The 17,798-nt window shown below is 39.3% G+C and overlaps 1 protein-coding gene across 1 annotated transcript; it reads right to left on the bottom strand.

The window, feature by feature from the left end:
• Positions 1 to 1,299: 1,299 nt before the first annotated feature.
• Positions 1,300 to 8,777, bottom strand: LOC130717447 (UDP-rhamnose/UDP-galactose transporter 2). The gene is made up of 5 exons (XM_057567670.1): positions 8,335 to 8,777; positions 7,923 to 8,107; positions 6,449 to 6,649; positions 2,197 to 2,358; positions 1,300 to 2,083 (listed from the first exon to the last, which is right to left on the bottom strand). Exons 1-5 carry the CDS (start codon positions 8,462 to 8,464, stop codon positions 1,724 to 1,726), a joined length of 1,038 nt encoding a protein of 345 aa, XP_057423653.1. The 5' UTR covers positions 8,465 to 8,777; the 3' UTR covers positions 1,300 to 1,723.
• Between the last annotated feature and the right edge of the window lie 9,021 nt (positions 8,778 to 17,798).

Below are 17,798 nucleotides of genomic sequence, written 5' to 3'. Positions count from 1 at the left end.
TAGCCCTAAAACAAAATAAGGTTGGTCATTTCTTTTTCTACCATTCTATTATGGCTGCACAAAGCCAATATCGTGCGAAGGTTTCACAATTAAGTGACACCATGTTAACCGAATGGAATGATCAAAGTGAGAATTTATCTCGCCCAACAGTTAGTCAAACAGAACAAAGTTGACATACTTATTAAATAATTGCAAGGTTACTCAAGCGTAACTATCATCTCGTCAAGATTAATATTAATAAGTAAATGTTTGGCAATACAATATACCATTGTTTAGTTGTTTATATTAATAAGACGCGGTGAGAAAAGTGTAATATCCAACTGTTGTTCAAATGAGCTTGACTTAACTAGCTATATTCAAGAAAGTTGGCCGTGATTAATTTATAGGATGAATTAGAATAAAAGTTATTCAGCCAAAGGACAACAATAAATGGTTTTCTATAACTAAGACAAAACTGACATAAGACTAGAAGAAATATATGAGTAGCTTATAGGTAGTGTTGGACTTAAATTCATAAGATGAATTACAATATGTGTGGTTCACCCAACTATCCAAGAGTTGTACGACGATGTCAGCAGACAACAATGTCAGGGTCATCTTCCACTCATCTTTTGAGCAAGCTAGAGATCGAACCGAGTTAAGCATAAGAATTGTAGGCCGTTCTCTTATATTCCAACCATATGTTCTTATAGGCCATTCTCTTATATTCCAACCATATTACATTATATGCTCAATTTGGACTAGTGCAGCTCTATAAGGACCCTTGAGACAATGTGAAAGTTAGGTTGCCAAGACATTAGACGATGTTGGCACAAACCATGTCTTCCACAATCCACAATTAAGTTAAGTCATATGAATGATTTTATATTATATTCTAAAGGTTGGAAATGCACGAACCAACCTACCATGTGCTGAAATTCAACTTTTTATTAGAAGAATTGATCTTATGATTGTCAGTTTTTTTAAAGCTATTTTTAATTGTACAATTTGTCACCATTAAAATGACCAGATTTTAAGAGTTTTTTTTTTCCTAATAGAAACCCAATAAAGTTAGGCCTCACACTACCTTAAAGGCATGAAAAAAAAGACATTTTCCTGGAACAACTATGGCACAATGTAGAATAAGAATCTTGTACCCCCAAATGGTGTACCCGAATGAAGTTAACCAAAATCCATATTGTTTTTATCCCTTAGATCTGTTCAAATTGAATAAGATCTTTATAGACGGCAGCAAAACTTTTCCTCTATAAAGTGACTCAAGTGAAGTTAATAAAAAAGTGACTCAAGTGATCCACGTACTCGGTGTAAATCAATTTCCTAATACAAAGGCATGTCCATATATTACAACAGGCATTTTTTTTGGTACATCGGAAAAGTATTACAACAGGCATTTAATCAAAGATAGAGCATTACATTTATGTAAACTAAAATCAAACGGAAAAAAAAATCTGGGAGGGTATTGAATCGCTTCTCAACACCAGCTTAAACATTATACATCTATAGCGCCCTCATATTGTTCATCTAGCAATCATTACAGGTAAGTCAAATAAAATAAATAAACTGAGCGTGACAAAGAAATAAAAAAATCAAAATAAAGAAACATTGCTAATGGGAGAGAACGGGAGCCCATTTCCTAAACACCGATCGACTTTTAGTGAAGTAAAAGGAACAAATCAAATTGAAGTAGTACACTTTAAAATGGAGACTATCCCTTCTCATCAATCTAACCTTTGGCCTCACCAAGTTCAACATCCTTCAACGGGTTGTTTTCTACTCCAGCCTTCAATAGTCTTATTTCTTCTTCCGTTAGGCTGTTTTTCGAATGAGGAAGAGTCTTGGCGTTTGACTGCTTTTCAACCTCCACAGCCCAACTATAAATTACCATGCCAACAACTGCAAGAACCATTCCCATGATATTCTTGAAAGTTAGCTCTGAATCAAATAGCAACCACCCCAACGTGAGAACACAAACTGTTTTCATGTGGCCTAAAACCTGGAAGGAAACAGCTGAGAAGCGCCCAATGCAAAGGTACTGACTCACATTGCAAAATACAGCTAGGGTGCACGAAAGAAGAATGAATAACTGCAGAGATTTACAAAGACACTAAATAAACCACACAACACAATATTATAATTATTATTAACAAATACAGAGAGAAAAAACTAGATTCAACAGGGAAATTGATGATCACTTACAATGGCACCGGAAGACATTTTATAGTTGGTTATCAACTTGGCGCTAAGGTAGTAATCAATAAATGGACCAAGAACTAGAAGAGAGACGGCTTGAATAGGAGCAGTTTTACTCAACAATTCAAAAGATCCAATCGAATATTTCTTTTGTAGAGAACCAATTGACTGTCACAACAAAGGGCAAAATATAATCAGGCATAAAAAAGAAGCAATCCTACAAATGTCGTAGTTACAAGCATATAGCACAAGAAATACCTTTTACAGTAAAAGTAATAATTTAAAACTTGCGCTGGTTATTGAAGTAGTAATTAACAATTCATTAATTAGGCCATGGTTAATCAATGACTTTTAATATGATTTCATATATTAAGTCATAAACTAACATAAAGTTATAAAAAATCAAGGGAGTTAAAATTTTAAATTAATATAAACGACCATATTATGTCTTACAAGATTAAAAAAAAGAAGCTAAACAATAACAACACATTTGTAGGCTTTTGTAACTTGACAGGGTCTCTATATGACTGAAATCTTTTTTGATCGAGTTAAAAATATTAAAAGAGTAATTAAAAATAAAACTACTGGATCAACACTGGTTTTCACCAGTTTTGTAACAGTTATCACTAGTTCTTTGGTCAACCAAATTTTTAGGGTTGAATAGATTGGATCACTAGGTCTGTGGCCAAACCAGTTAATTTCGTATAAAGTTTTTATCATGGTTAGAAAGTATGTTTTGAACTCTTGTTTAACAATGAAATCTATCTGATCTACCATGAACATTCACGGGAATTTGTTAGGTACTCACATATGACATGGTTTAGTTAGTTAAGTGAGGGACTTATTACATAGTTAGATAGTTAGTTAGAGGGTTAGTTAGGCTCGTGCCGATAAATAAGAGGGGGTTAGAGAACATTGATCCTCTTTGGTATTCTGTTGGAATTGGGGTTTAGTGAGAGCATTGGCTTTCTCTCTAGGTTTTGGAAGAGTGTTTGGCATCTCTTTCATGTAACTTGCTCTAATTCCCAAATTAGGGATTAGGGTTCTTCAATAATTCATCTACAATTTCTGGTTTCTATCATTGGTAACGTGGCGCGGGTGGTGATGCCGACATTGCAGTGTTTGCCCGGGACTAGTCAAGGGGCTAGTGCACAGCCAGCCCGCGTGGGCGCCGGGGCTGCGGAGCGTGGTGGGATGTTAGGACCCAATTGCAAGGTATGGGACTTGAGTCCCACATTGGAAGTATGGGATTCTAATGTGGGGTTTATAAGGCCTTGGGTTCTCCAACTACAACAGCTAGCTTTTGTGGTGTGATTCTCCCAAGGTTATCAATTGGTATCAGAGCACTGATTTGGTGCCTGAACCACGATTTCCCTATGCTGTGTTCGATGGAGCAGGATCGCAAAGAACTTAGGGCCAGAATGGAGTCGGTTGAAGCTAGGGCCGCGACGAACGAGTTACAACTTGCAGCGTTTGAGAAGAAATTGGGGGTGCAATTCGTTGCAAACCCTGAACTTGAGAAAGAAATCTTAAGATTAGAGAACCGCTTGCGAGAACTCGAAGAGCGGAGAAAACAGAGGGAACGGGAAAAGCGCGAATTTGAAGTAGCAGAGGATCTGAGGCGGCATCAGAGGAAACAGAGGCGACAATCAAGGCGGGACGAACAACGGCAGTGGTAGCGCTGCTGAGGGTAACGAAATTGACAGGGGAGGAAGAGCGAGCATCAACCACGGTGGTGCAACTCAAGGGAAATCAGGAATTGAATTGCAGAGGTGGTGGTGGTCCAGAAGGAAGGAGAAACAGAAATCGGAAGCAAGAATGAAGCTTTCAAGAACGGAAACAACAACATTTTGGGTCAAGAATCTCAGAGACATCCACAATCGCACATGGAGATGAAGAAAAAATTATCATTTCAGATGCAGGGGGTGACGTTGGATCAAAGGGGGAAGGAATCGCTGAAATCCACGGTGCCTCAATTCAATCTTGAAGCGATGGATGAAATAAGAGGTGATGGGAAGACGATTGGACACCGACTGAGTCGACGACAAAAGATCCATCAACTACTGAAGGTGATGGAGAAACGCAATCACCAACCGCCATCGGCGCTAACAAGAGGAAGGGCCAAGGTGTCGCCAGCGGCGGAGCTCCGACATCCACAGAAGATGCAATCGCTTAAACGGCCACCACCGAAACCACCGCACATCAGGGTGAGAGTGTTGCATGCGGGAGGGTCGTTAATTGGGTGGATCGAGTTGTTGAACCAGCATCCTTGCGGACCGGAAAAGGCGAATTGGTCACTGGCGAAGCTGCCGGCCTTGTGAGGTGTCGACGGTCGTGACTTTGCGCCGCAACATGAGTCGAGTTGTGAGATGATGGAGAAACACGATCACACACTAAGAAGAGTAAGGGAAGATGAGGGCATAACTGGAATCACTTTGGGGTCAACTGTTTGACCAAAATTGCCCATGAGGTAAGTGGAGATCTTTCAACACAAAGTTGTTTTACCAGTTTTTACTTCCTGTTGATAGAGGAGAGAAACACGCGTTAGACTTGGGAAATAATAGAGTTAAAGATAAATTTTCTGAGGTTGTGGAGTGGACACATGTCCCAGCCAGTGACAGGTTCCAGGATGGAAGGATTTACATGAGTTTAGGCCAACTGCTACGGTACATTAGAGGAAGGGAAAGGGTGGGTCAAGCCCAAATTTGAAAAGGGGCTGGAGCGGTAGTAAAAGCCAAGAATGATTTGGATTTTATGTGCCAAATTCAGCAGATTGGTGGCCACATTGCATTCCTTGGATGTCTTCACACTTTTCAAGCTGATACTCGTACTGTGTATAAATATGGCTTTGGGTATTTAGTTTGGGGTGGCTAGTTTTTGAAAATTTTGCTAGCTTGATACTTCAACGGTTAAGGGACCACACCAGAATTTATTTCAGCTGTTCCAGGGATTGGCTCAACACATCATACATGGCTGACTTTTTACAAAGGGAGCAAAACTATAGGTTGGAGAGGTATACAGTTCCAGAACTTTTAATTCATAGGTAACCAAGTGCTACTATGCCCTGTCAATCAAATGCTTCCATCGATTTAGATGCTAGTTTTCAAAGCTTGGGCTCTCACAGTACTGAGTTCAATGTTTTGGTTTGGAGGCAAAAACAGAATTGGGGGTATCAACATATTTGTGATAGTTGGACATTTTCACAACTTGAGTCACATGGTAGTAAAGGGTTGATTTATAGTGCTGATTCAAGTATTGGTCAATTTGAGAACTTGTGGGCTGGTAATGGGAAGATGTCTACCAATTCATTCATGCCTGGATTTGCTTTTGAAGATGCTGTTCCAGTGCTATTTTACCCGGTTTGCATCAACTGGCTCTTCTGCAAATCGTTTTTCCGGCCTTGGGACTTAGGCAACATTAGTTTCAGCAGCCTAGTGAAGATGTTTTCCAATACTAACACGGCTTGGATTTTGTGCTGGTGCTTATGCCAGTGGGATCCAGGTGGCAATGAGGCAGCAAAATGCTATGTTAGGGAGATTTGGGTGACTTTCAAGCTTTTTCTGAATCTTTAGAGTTGACTACAAATGTGAACAATGAAGACGAGCAAAGGGATCCTGGTGGAGGCTGTGCTTGCCACATTTGGATTGCTTGGATAGTTGTTCCATGTTGTAGCTTGTATTTTGTCCTTCACCTTGAGGACAAGGTGAATTTTCAGGGGGGGAGTATTGTTAGGTACTCACATATGACATGGTTTAGTTAGTTAAGTGAGGGACTTATTACATAGTTAGATAGTTAGTTAGAGGGTTAGTTAGGCTTGTGCCTGTAAATAAGAGGGGGTTAGAAAACATTGATCATCTTGTTATTCAGTTTAGGAATTGGGTTAGAGAGAGAAGTGGTTCTCTCTTAGGCTTGGAAGGGTGTTTGGCATCCCTTTCTCTTGTATCTCTCCCTAGTTTCCAATTGGGAATTAGGGTTTTCTATCAATAAAAATCAGGTTTCTATCAGTAAAACATAATTTGAGACCTTCAAAAAAAACAAAAATGATGCTTTCTGTCATGATTCTACATTTATATATGCTCCATCTAGCACTCAACTTCACTTTCTCCAATTCGTAATACATAAAAGGACAAGAATGAAAATATCCCAGATGAGCCTAAGGAAACACTAAAATGCGATGGAAAAAAGGAAATGACAACAAAAATTGAAATGAATTCCATTTTACCTACATGGCAGAGCAGAAACATTAAATAATACTTACAATTTGCTGTAAAGATGTTGACAAAATTGCTAGGCAGGCACACACGAAACCTTTGAGGTTGACTTTTACATCAGTTACAGTGCAAACACCAACACCAATAACCACAACCATGACTGACATTTTCACTTCCCTTGAGTAGTTCTTGCTGTGAAGGATCCATTCCATCACACAGACCACCGGAATCATGCTTAGTTTTGATATCTATTTACATATACAATGAGAAAGTTAACAACTTAAAAATAGAGGAAATGAAAATTCAAAATGAAAACACAAGTTGGGTCATTCAAAAGTTAGAGCTTAGCACATTTGAGTGTTCCACAGATCCCAATATTTATATATTGAGATATATTAATCAATACTACATGTGTCTCTAAGATGAAGAGTTGAGCTCAATTTGAAATCACTACTAGATAATGAGGAGTGCAATATTAATTAAACTTGAAAAAGTATTCCTGAGGGCATACTCTAACAAAATGCCTTAGTTAACCTCCATTGCCTACATAGGTTGCCAAGCACTCTTCAAGATGTAAATTTTATCATTAAATTTTTGTACTCACAAAACTCGAATTGGTATTTCTTACATGTATTAATAAGTATCTTTTTGGGTACTAATAATGTAAAGGTTGACATCACCAATCACAATTGCAGATGTCAAATGGTAAGGCATATAGACTTGGAAACATCTCATTATAGCTCAACAAAGGTATATCGAAATTCAAAATATACAAGCACCTATGTACAATCATACAAAGATTTAATATGGAATTCCTGTCACATTCTTTGGGTAAGCTTTTAATAATGGATCCACATAAGGACCAACCCTGATACCAATAGTAATTGAGCTCAGCTACATGATTCAAAAGGCACCACCAGGCTTTACCAGAAACCAAGTTTTCAATAACTCCTCCAGTTAGTAAGCTTTTTCTAAAGATTTCCCCTAAATTTGAACCTTGTGTTTTAATCAACTTATCTTCCATTTGATCCATATTTATCTTGAATAAGTATTTGGTGCTACTCCATCTTGTTCTAATTCTTGTCACATATATCCATTCATTTATCTCAAGTTCTTATCTACCGATCAAGGGGATGTATCTATTGAGAGTGTCTTTTTAGATAAAAGTGAGAGGAGTAAATGTTAACAAACTATACAACCATATATGGATGATTAAGATTGGAAGTCATTTAATGGTCACATGGCTCTTTAGAAAAGACGCATGATTTTATGTTTTAATCTTGACTATTCATATGGTGAGATCAAATTCTCAAAACTTTCCTACCTAATATGTTTGCAATATGCAGTGCTCATCAACCATTGTGAAGTGTAAATTAGGTAGAGAGTTGTGATTTAGACAGAATTAAGTAAAGTAGACTTATATACAAATGAAAATTAGACGGTAGAAATTCTTAACTAAAAGGAAAGAAAGCAGGATTGAACATGATGATGATATATGAATAGGGGCAGAAATGGTCATACTTGGTAGAATCCAACAGAGTTGAGCATGAGGCTGAGGTTCATCCCCGTGATAGACACATTGGCAATCGCTGAGAACCAAAGAAGCTCCCACAAAGGAACATGCTTTGACGCAGAATAACCGGTAGCATTTGACACTAGACCCACGAGAGCAGTTACAGCAAAGTGGAACCCAGTCAATGTAGTAGCTGGAAAAAATAGCAAGACATGAACATAATTTGTCACTTATATAACAATACCAAATACGACAAATAACATAAATCAATTTGCTGAATGAGAAAAAATATTATAAACATTTGGATCTGGCTGAATGAAAGAAAGAAAGAAAGAGATCTGATAGTGATGTTAGAGCAGATCTATCACTTTAATTGTAGATTAAAAAAAAAGAAAGAAAGAGTTGAGAAGACTGACTGACCGAAGCTGAAAGCATAGCCATTGTTGGACATGAGCTGTTTATTAGCCATGATAATTCCAACGGAGCTGACAATGTTCATAGCCCATGCTCCCACATCAGATATTGCCGACGATTTCTTTTCGCTCTCCATCTTCCGGGGAGATCTGAATCTGAATCTGAATCGAATCTGAGGAAGAAAATTTGATTTTCAGAATTCAAATTCAATTTAAACACTTGAACCTGTCTGTGTCGACTGGACTGGGAAAGTGAAAGAAAGGGAACAGAGGAGAGGAGATGACTCAAAGAGAATAATAATAAAGAAATCTGTGTCTGTGAGGGAGGAGCTTTTCCCGATTTAACACTTTACTCCGCTCCTGGCCTTTCTTTCTATCAGTCTCTCCTCCCACAACACTTCCCGGTTCCTTCCCTCACCTTCACATTATTATTATTGTCTTCTTCTGCGTCTTCGCTGCCACCTCTCTAAATCTAAATCACTAAAAATATATATAAAATTAAATCAAATTACTCAACTCACATTGCATCACATGGACCTATCTTTCTACTACATCTTATTTTTCAGTTACTATTCGTAAGAAACCACCAATGAGATTTCGCCACCTGGCTTTCTTTCATTTATCCTAGTTTTTTTTTTTCAGAATGCTTTGGGGGACGACGTCGTTTTCACTTAACCTTTCACTCAAATCAACCCATAGCTGCTATGGCGTGTTGTGTTTCCCTCTCTCCCGTCTCTCCCCTTGCTTGGATTTCCTTCTATCCCTCTAGTGCGAACCCTAGATTTCGTTCCGTGTTCAACTTCGTTTTTCCACCCACTATTGACCGAGCCATCACGTTCGTATTTTCCGATTGATCTGATGATTCATTACCATCGCCGTCGATTATTGTTCATTCGTCATGTTTTTCCCTCAGTACATGAAGTTTTGGGTTCCAATGCATCTTCAAAGGTTGATCTGTGTTAAAATGGTCAGTATCAATTCAAATCTCAATGGACATGTGCTACTAGTATGGTTCAGTCAGTGTAGTTTATAATTTTTTCTATAAATACCCCCTTCCTGTGAACTTCTAGTCAACACATTTCCCCTCTCATTCTGTTTGAAAAATCCCCTTGATTTCCATTGATTTCACTGATCTCTCTGTTTTCTTTGCACCAATGTCTGGACACATGAGTTCCATTCAAAGCTTATGCCATGGTAGAGAAGCCTGGAAGATAAGAGCAAGGGTTATTAGAAGAAAAGAACTTTTACGCATGAAAAGTAACCTGAAAAATACAATCAAAGATAGAGGAGATGGAGAAAGATAACATAGGCCAAAGTCATGGACTACGCAAGGTGAGGTAATAGAATGATCCATTATTCTTTTTACCTCACTTTTTTGGTTTGAATTTGTAGACCCTTTTTAAATCTGTTATTGGATTATTGATTGTTGGTTTTATAATAGGTAATTGCTGCAAAGAAACCCAAGAATAGGACATTGGAAGTTGATCTTGACTTTGAGCACAATGTGTGACTTGCTCCTGTAATCACTGAGCTTAAAACTTCAATTGAGGATATGATCAAGAAAATGATTCTTGAGGTAAATTAGATGCTGAATTGACATGCTTGGATTTTGTTATAATGCATTGCATAATGTTATTTTGATAGAAGTTGGATTTATATTCTGTAAAATTATATTACTGGTAAAAGTCCTTGAAACTGAACTTGGTAGGGATGGCAATGTGTGTGAGCTAGATATCATGTTTCATTTAGAAAAGGTACATTTTATGTTGGAGGAAATGATCATGAATGGATGGATCGTGGAGACAAGCAAAGCAAATCTTCTGGCTCCTATTCAGCTGATGGATAAAGCATCTTAGGAGAAACAAATGAAGCATTCCTTGTAATTTCAATATTATCATTGGATGTCATATAGTATACAATAAAGTGAATATAAACTATAGCAATTAATCTCTAATTTTCTTTATGTTTCAGTAAGGAGCATTGTGAGGTAGGTGGTACCTAGAGTGAGAGAGATTGCACTTCAGAAAGGGAGTAGAGAGAGAGTGTGTAACTGAGTTTCCTTGTAATATTGAGCAAATAAGCCAAAAGTCCCTTTACAATTGATAACTACGCCTATTTATAGGTGTGGGTGTGGGCCCCAGTGTTAGTCCAATCTAGATGGGCCACTTGGGCCGCTCAATCAGGCCCAACTTAGAGGCCAGCTGACCCGCCAAAGGCGAGCTACCTTAGGGCGTTGCCCCTATAGGGGCTCGCCCGGTCCAGAAGTCCACAAGACACCAGACTTGAGGTACGAAAGCCGAGCGTGTCTTTAAAGAATTTATTGGTTTGCTAAGTCTAACTTAATTCTAAACATGCATTGATCGTAGGTCGCCAACATGGCGTTTCAATCAGAAGCTACCAATACAAGCCTGTCAGTTCAAGGAGTCCACGAGTCCACAAGTTCATGAACGACGAGAGGCGATCCTAGGGAACTCCCATCGGGTACTGCGAAGTGGCCATCTTGGCGGTTGCTATGATCAAACGGCCCCTATTGAGCCGTCCCTTTGAATCCATCGCACGTCGTTTCAAAGCAGAAGTTGAGGGGACTTCTCACCAATCTTGCGCATTCATTCACATTAATGCGCCGCCTGCGCTCCCCGAGGTAATCATTCGTCTTTTCAAATCATGGGTCACACCTCCTCATCAACCCCACGTGTCCTCCACACGTCGCATGCCAAGAGTCACCCCTTGCCTATAAAAACCCTGCACCTTCATCAACTTTCACTTTTCGAACTCCTCCCCTCTTGGATTACACTGAGTAAACCACAAGCGCACCCTTGCTCCACCAGTGTTGCCGCCTATCCCTTCTTTAACCCTTTGCTCGTTCCGTTCCCCGGTGAGTCTCCTCCTTTCCTGTCCTTGTCTCTTTCTGCATTCCTGCATCATTCTCTCTGGTAGTCGTCTAGCTTTCTCTACATAGCCTACTGCATAGTCATGTCTTCCTCAACCCTAATCTATTCTTCTTCTCAAAACCCTCCACGCCAAGAGTTTCTGAGTGACTCCTCCCCTGCCGACGGGCTCCCCCTCAAACCCACAGAGGTTGCGGCCTTCCGCCTGAAAACCTTTGCCACTCTCCCAACTCCTATTCAGGAAGCTCTATCACAATCGGTGATCGACCAACCCACGGATTTTGCCACCGTGGACACGGTGACTGACTTTATTGACGCAGTCGATGGCTTGTGCAATGAGGATGCTCTAAATGAAAAATTGCGCGCTGCTGCTTGCAAAAGGGAGGAACACCCCTGGTTTTATAAAGCCAACGACGACATATCCCATTACCATGTGTTTTATGTATATGAGTACCTTTTTACAGAGTTGGGAATAAAATGTAAGATTAAATTTGATCTAAACATGTCAATTCACTAAACAACATATTCAGATCATTCAACAGCGGAAGCAAAATGAAGATCATGTTACATACCTCCAACCATTGCGATAAATTGAGATGAAGGAACTGTTGTCTGATTTGATTTCCAAACCCTCACTCACTCAAACTAGATGGTGTTGTTTTTTCTGAATAGAGGAGTAGGTTTAGTGAACCGTTAATCTTCAGAGAGCAGCAGAAGTCTTCTTTATAGAGTTTCAAAACCATCACAAACTCACACGTGATTAAATAAAGGGGTAGTTTCCTGAATTCCCTCAACTGACTTAGTGGGTATCAAGATTCCCTTTACTAAGTCAGTGGGCTGAAATTAACAATTAAATGGACCATAACCTGATTAGTTTTATCTTAATTAAATAAATAGAAAATCCATTATTTAATCTTTAATTTAAACTTAATAGATAAAAAACTAACATTCTCCCACTTGGTCCATTTAACCCATCATCAATCTAAATAAGAAACAAAACATATGGATCATGGCGATAGATCCTCTAACTTCAAGTATTATCTTCCATGTATCACAATATATAAAGTCTCTCAATTTATGCTCTTAACTTAATGAAATTAAACAATTATGTGCACAAATATATGAGAAAAACATCAAACTGAATAAGAGTTTCATTGTGAATAATAAATTGTACTTACAATGAAAATCACATCATGGAACCAAGTCCCATTCGTACTACATGATCCTTAAAATTCTTTGGTGGCATGCCTTTAGTCAAAGGATCAGAAATCATCAACTCAGTGCTAACATGTTCAATGACCACTTTCTTTTCCTTAACACGTTCTCTCATGGCTAAGTACTTAATGTCATTGTGCTTACTTTGACTTCCACTCTTGTTGTTCTTAGCCATAAATACTGCAGCTGAGTTATCACAGTACATCTTCAATGGCCTAGAAATAGAGTCCACAACTCTAAGCCCAGATATGAAACTCTTCAACCATACACCATGTGAGGTAGCCTCAAAACAAGAAACGAACTCGGCTTCCATAGTAGAAGTAGCAACCAAAGTTTGCTTTGCACTTCTCCAAGATACAGCTCCACCAACTAGCATAAAAACATAACCAGATGTAGATTTTCTGGTATCAATGCAACCAGCAAAGTCTGAGTCAGAGTAGCCAATTACTTCCAAATCATCAGTTCGTTTATACATGAGCATGAAGTTCTTTGTTCCTTGAAGGTATCTCATTACCTTCTTTGCAGCTCTCCAGTGGTCAATACCTGGATTACTCTGATATCTTCCCAAAACTCCAACATCATATGCAATGTCAGGTCTGGAACAAACCTAAGCATACATAAGACTTCCAACAGCTGAAGCATATGAGACATTCTTCATGTGTTCCCTCTCAAAATCATTTTTGGGGCACTGACTCAAGGTAAATTTGTCACCCTTCACAATGGGAGCTACACTTGGTGAACATACTTTCATTTTAAATCTCTCTAAAACTTTGTTGATATAGGTCTCTTGAGATAAACCCAAAATACCTCTAGATCTATCTCTATGGATCTTAATGCCAATGACATAAGATGCATCTCCCATATCCTTCATATCAAAGTTTTTCGAGAGGAACTGTTTCACCTCATATAGCATACCCTTATCATTAGCTGTAAGCAAGATATCATCCACATATAAAACAAGAAAACAAATCTTACTCCTACTAACCTTCTTGTATACACATTGATCCATGATGTTCTCTTCAAAACCAAATGAAGTGATGACCTCATGAAATTTAAAATACCATTGGCGGGATGCTTGTTTCAATCCATAGATGGATTTATTAAGCTTGCAAACTAAGTGCTCACCTTCACTAGAGGAGAATCCTTCAGGTTGCTTCATATAAACCTCTTCCTCTAGATCACCATTGAGGACCGTTTTCACATCCATTTGATGTAACTCAAAGTCAAAATGAGCTACCAATGCCATAACTATTCGAAGAGAATCCTTTTTAGATACGGGAGAAAAGGTCTCCGTGTAATCTATTCTTTCCCTTAGAGTGAATCCTTTGGCCACAAGTCTTGCTTTATGTCTCTCAATGTTGCCTTGAGAGTCTTTCTTAGTTTTGAAGACCCATTTACATCCAATGGCTTTTACACCATTAGGCAACTCAACGAGATTCCAGACTTTGTTAGATTCCATAGAATCCATCTCATCTTTCATGGCATTAATCCATAAGTTTGATTCCTTACAACTCATGGCTTGTGAAAATGTCTCAGGGTCATTTTCGGCTCCTATGTTATAGTCTGATTCTTGTAAATACACTACATAATCACTAGGAACTGCAGGCTTTTTGACTCTAGTAGATCTTCTTAATATTGCTTCATTATGTTCTTGAGCAACCTGTTGTTAACCGGCTGTCCAACTTGTTCAACAGGTTGTCCAACATCATTTAGTTGCCCTTCAACAACAATTTGATCTACAAGGTCATTTGCAGGTGTTTGTGGAATTTCAATGGGTGGTTGTCTAACACCCATTTGTGCTTGAGGGGCGTGTATGACAATCAATCTGTCACTTGATCCAGAAGGTTGATGCTCAATGTGATCCTTTTCAGAAGCAATGTCCTGAAATTGATCACTCCCACTGATCAAGTCATTCTCAAGAAATTTTGAATTTCTTGATTTCACAATTCTAGTGCTATGTGATGGACAATAGAATCTATACCCTTTGGACTTTTCAGCATATCCAATGAAATAACCACTAATAGTCCTCGGATCTAGCTTCTTTTCTTGTGGGTTATAAACTCTCACTTCAGACGGGCATCCCCAAATGCGTATATGTCGCAAACTCGGTTTCCAACCTTTGAATAACTCAAAAGGTGTCTTTGGGACAGCCTTGGTTGGAACTCGGTTCAATATATATGCTGTTGTCTTTAGTGCTTCAATCCACAAAAATTGAGGAAGTTTTGTACTACTCCTCATACTTCTCACCATATCCATTAAAGTTCGGTTTCTTCTTTCTGCTACACCATTATGCTTTGGAGTACCAGGCATAGTGTGTAACACCCCGATTTCGGTGGCGTCACTTTAGTAACCAAAAGTAAACTTAATGCGGAAAAACGTGAATATATTTTTTTTTCTCGATTATAACTAAGACAAGACTGAAATAAATAAAACCCAAGTGCGAAAAGTAATAAAACTAATATACAATATATAAACAGCCCCCGCTGTAAGTAGCAACCTCGTCACGAGTGAACCTCCAGTGACGGGTAATAGAAGAGTAGCGCCCGTAGGCAAAAGTACAAACCAAAAGAAAAGGTTAAGTGTCCGCAACACTATCCCTCAAAATGAGAATAAGCTGGCCCATCGGCCTGAAACAAGACTTCCTAAGTCCAACCAACTCTCTGTGATTCCCGTAACGAAACCACACAAAAAGCTATAGGTGGGAAACTACCCTGTCCCGAATGAAACAAATGATGTTCAGAGCTAAGACTCTACTCCCACACTAATCCCATCTCGAGGAGCTCACACTAACACTCAATCCTACATGCTAGCGTGATCGTCGTCCGAATCTGAATCCAGAACGACTAAGTCTAGGTACATCCTCCGTCCTCCGCTCGCTATCGCGATGCGCTCCTGTTCCAGCATCCCAACTCTAGTTTCCCCCGAAGGGTGAACCGTCGTGAACTAGTCCGCCAAAGACATCTGACAAAGGGCGTTTGTTCGCCAAAGCACACACAGAAGACGCGAGGGTCAACTCCAAAGAATTATGTAAATAATAGCAAGGATAGATACAGATAATAGGATAGCCACTTAGGCTTTTAGCTAGGGATAACATCCTAGGGTTGCATATCTCATGATGAATATAAACGACGATAAATCACAGTTAACATGCCTCAAATAGAATTAACAAGTATCAAACACACTCATCACTAAGTCAGTATGCATGTTGCATGAAATGATATGCAGGTTAACCTAGTTAACCACATGCATTCCGGAAAGGGATGGACATCAAACGGATCAGCCCTAACACCAGCCACGGTGGAACCATTTCGGCCCGCGTGCCTCTTACACCACACAAAGGTAGCCAGATCAGCAGTAAAACCCGAAGGCCTGCCATTTCGGTCTGCTACTAAGAGTCACCTAGCAGCGCTCTTACGCGGAAATCCTGGTCTTATAACCAATTTTGGAATCCGCCGTGGTCCGGTATCTCGCCGTGTTTAAACCACTTAATGAGTGCATGCAATGCAGTGATTAGCCAAACAACGTCTCCGACCTCACTCGACACGTCGCCACGTGTTCTAGCTAAATTAATGTCTCTAAAAGCTTACCCTAAGGTAAAGTCGATTCTGCGACAAAAGACACACTTCATAACGACACATAACTGCTCCAACAGCACCCCAACAAACGCTGCTCCAACAGCACAATAACAAACGCTGCTCCAACAGCACAACAATAAACGCTGCTCCAACAGCACAACAACAAACGCTGCTCCCACAGCACAACAACAAACTCAACACTTGGATCCGACGACACTCCTCGTTTTTCCAAAACTATGATTTGACTTCCAATGCCTTCCTTCGAGGTTGTTATCATTACTTAAAGATTTTGAGGTTATTTAAGGTCTTATGAATTTTCTTTATAAAATAGATTCCATTTTGTCTTATCGCAAGTCTTATACATTTTCAGGATCTCCCAATCCCAAGTCGCTTCCAGAGGATGTCTCGATCCACTAAACAAAATTAAGGCCCGAACCTCGTTCGTCCTATCAAACTTTCTCAAAACTCTCAAAATAAAATCGGCATGACCTGCCCGCTATTCTCACCATTCAGAATCTCAGATTCCAGTGCAGAGCATATTTAAATCATCACAATCAACAACATGTCATATATCGAAGAATCTCATCATAAACACTTAGCACTTAGCATATAAAGCATGCACCACACATCCTAGATTACCCACTTAGCACATAGCATGTAAGTCAATCTCAAAAACATTCAGTAGATGAATCATCTACATTGTCAGCCGAAGCCTCAGAAAACATTTTCCAATCACACACAATCCAGTGCATAAACAGTAAACAATGTCGAAACATCGACCCTAGGCATTAACTAGAGATTCAGTGAGAAGCCCTCATCTGAAAGTTCTCCAGAATGATCAACTAGTGCTTCCTCGCTCTCAAAGTGTTGGTCCTCGGGGAAATCCTCAAAAGCACCTTTACAATAAAATCACAGAATACTATCAGAATCTATCGGAAACTAAGCTATCGATACTTACTAAGGTTACTCGAAGTAATCTATACCCTAAGGTACGATAAACTAGCGCGAAAGACAAGTTTTCGGAAAAGGAAATTTTCCTCCTCCCCCCTAATAGGGCTCGGCCACTTTGTGCAATTATGGGGCTCGATTTTTCTTCGATCAAACTTGGTTCCTATGCTTTCATAAGCCGTAACTAAGGGTATTCTGAACTCGGAAAAAATTATCGGATCAAAAACTGTCGCAGGGGTATTTTGGTCATGATTTTTAACTTAGGATTTTTCAAAACTGAAATCCCAAAAATAAAATTTTGCAGGGACGTCACCAACGACGTTTATGACAACTAATCCTACTAGCACTAAGCTAAGGCGATAGTTTTCAGCCTAAAGGTTGAAGCTTTACACCAAAAACTCCAAAAATGGGTATTTTAGGCTCAAATTGATTCCGGCGGAATTCCGGCGACATAACGGAAAATCTAACCCGGCAGAAGTGATCTTGGGCGCATAAGGAAGAGGTTTAGAATCAGAAATGAAAGATTCAGGATAGTTTTGCAAAAACCCATAAACTATCCGCTCAGAAAACTCTACAGAAAAGCTATGGAAAAAGCGATCAGAGGTAAGGATTAGCGACTATACCTCGAAGCCTTGAAGTAGCAACTGATTGATCGACGATCAAGCAAACGATGAAGAAAAACTCTTCTTCCTTCTTCCTTGTTCTTGGCCGCGGTTTTGGGAGAGAAAATGGAGGAGAATTTGTGTTTTTCTTCCTTTCTTTGCTATATATAAAGGTTGGAAATTCGCGGGAAAATGAAAGTTTCGCGAATCTGATTTTTCCGACTTCATTCTCCATGAATTAAT

Source organism: Lotus japonicus, chromosome 5 (assembly GCF_012489685.1).
Source record: "Lotus japonicus ecotype B-129 chromosome 5, LjGifu_v1.2".
NCBI classification, from domain to species: domain Eukaryota; kingdom Viridiplantae; phylum Streptophyta; class Magnoliopsida; order Fabales; family Fabaceae; genus Lotus; species Lotus japonicus.
This window is presented reverse-complemented; position numbering and strand designations above follow the sequence as displayed.

Excerpts from the sequence above, each read along its gene's own strand:
- LOC130717447 (XM_057567670.1), bottom strand. The coding sequence starts at position 8,464 with ATGGAGAGCGAAAAGAAATCGTCGGCAATATCTGATGTGGGAGCATGG. Across the intron at positions 2,359-6,448 it reads CAACATCTTTACAGCAAATT|TCAATTGGTTCTCTACAAAA; the intron begins GTAAGTATTATT and ends TTGTTGTGACAG. Across the intron at positions 2,084-2,196 it reads AAATGTCTTCCGGTGCCATT|TTATTCATTCTTCTTTCGTG; the intron begins GTAAGTGATCAT and ends AAATCTCTGCAG.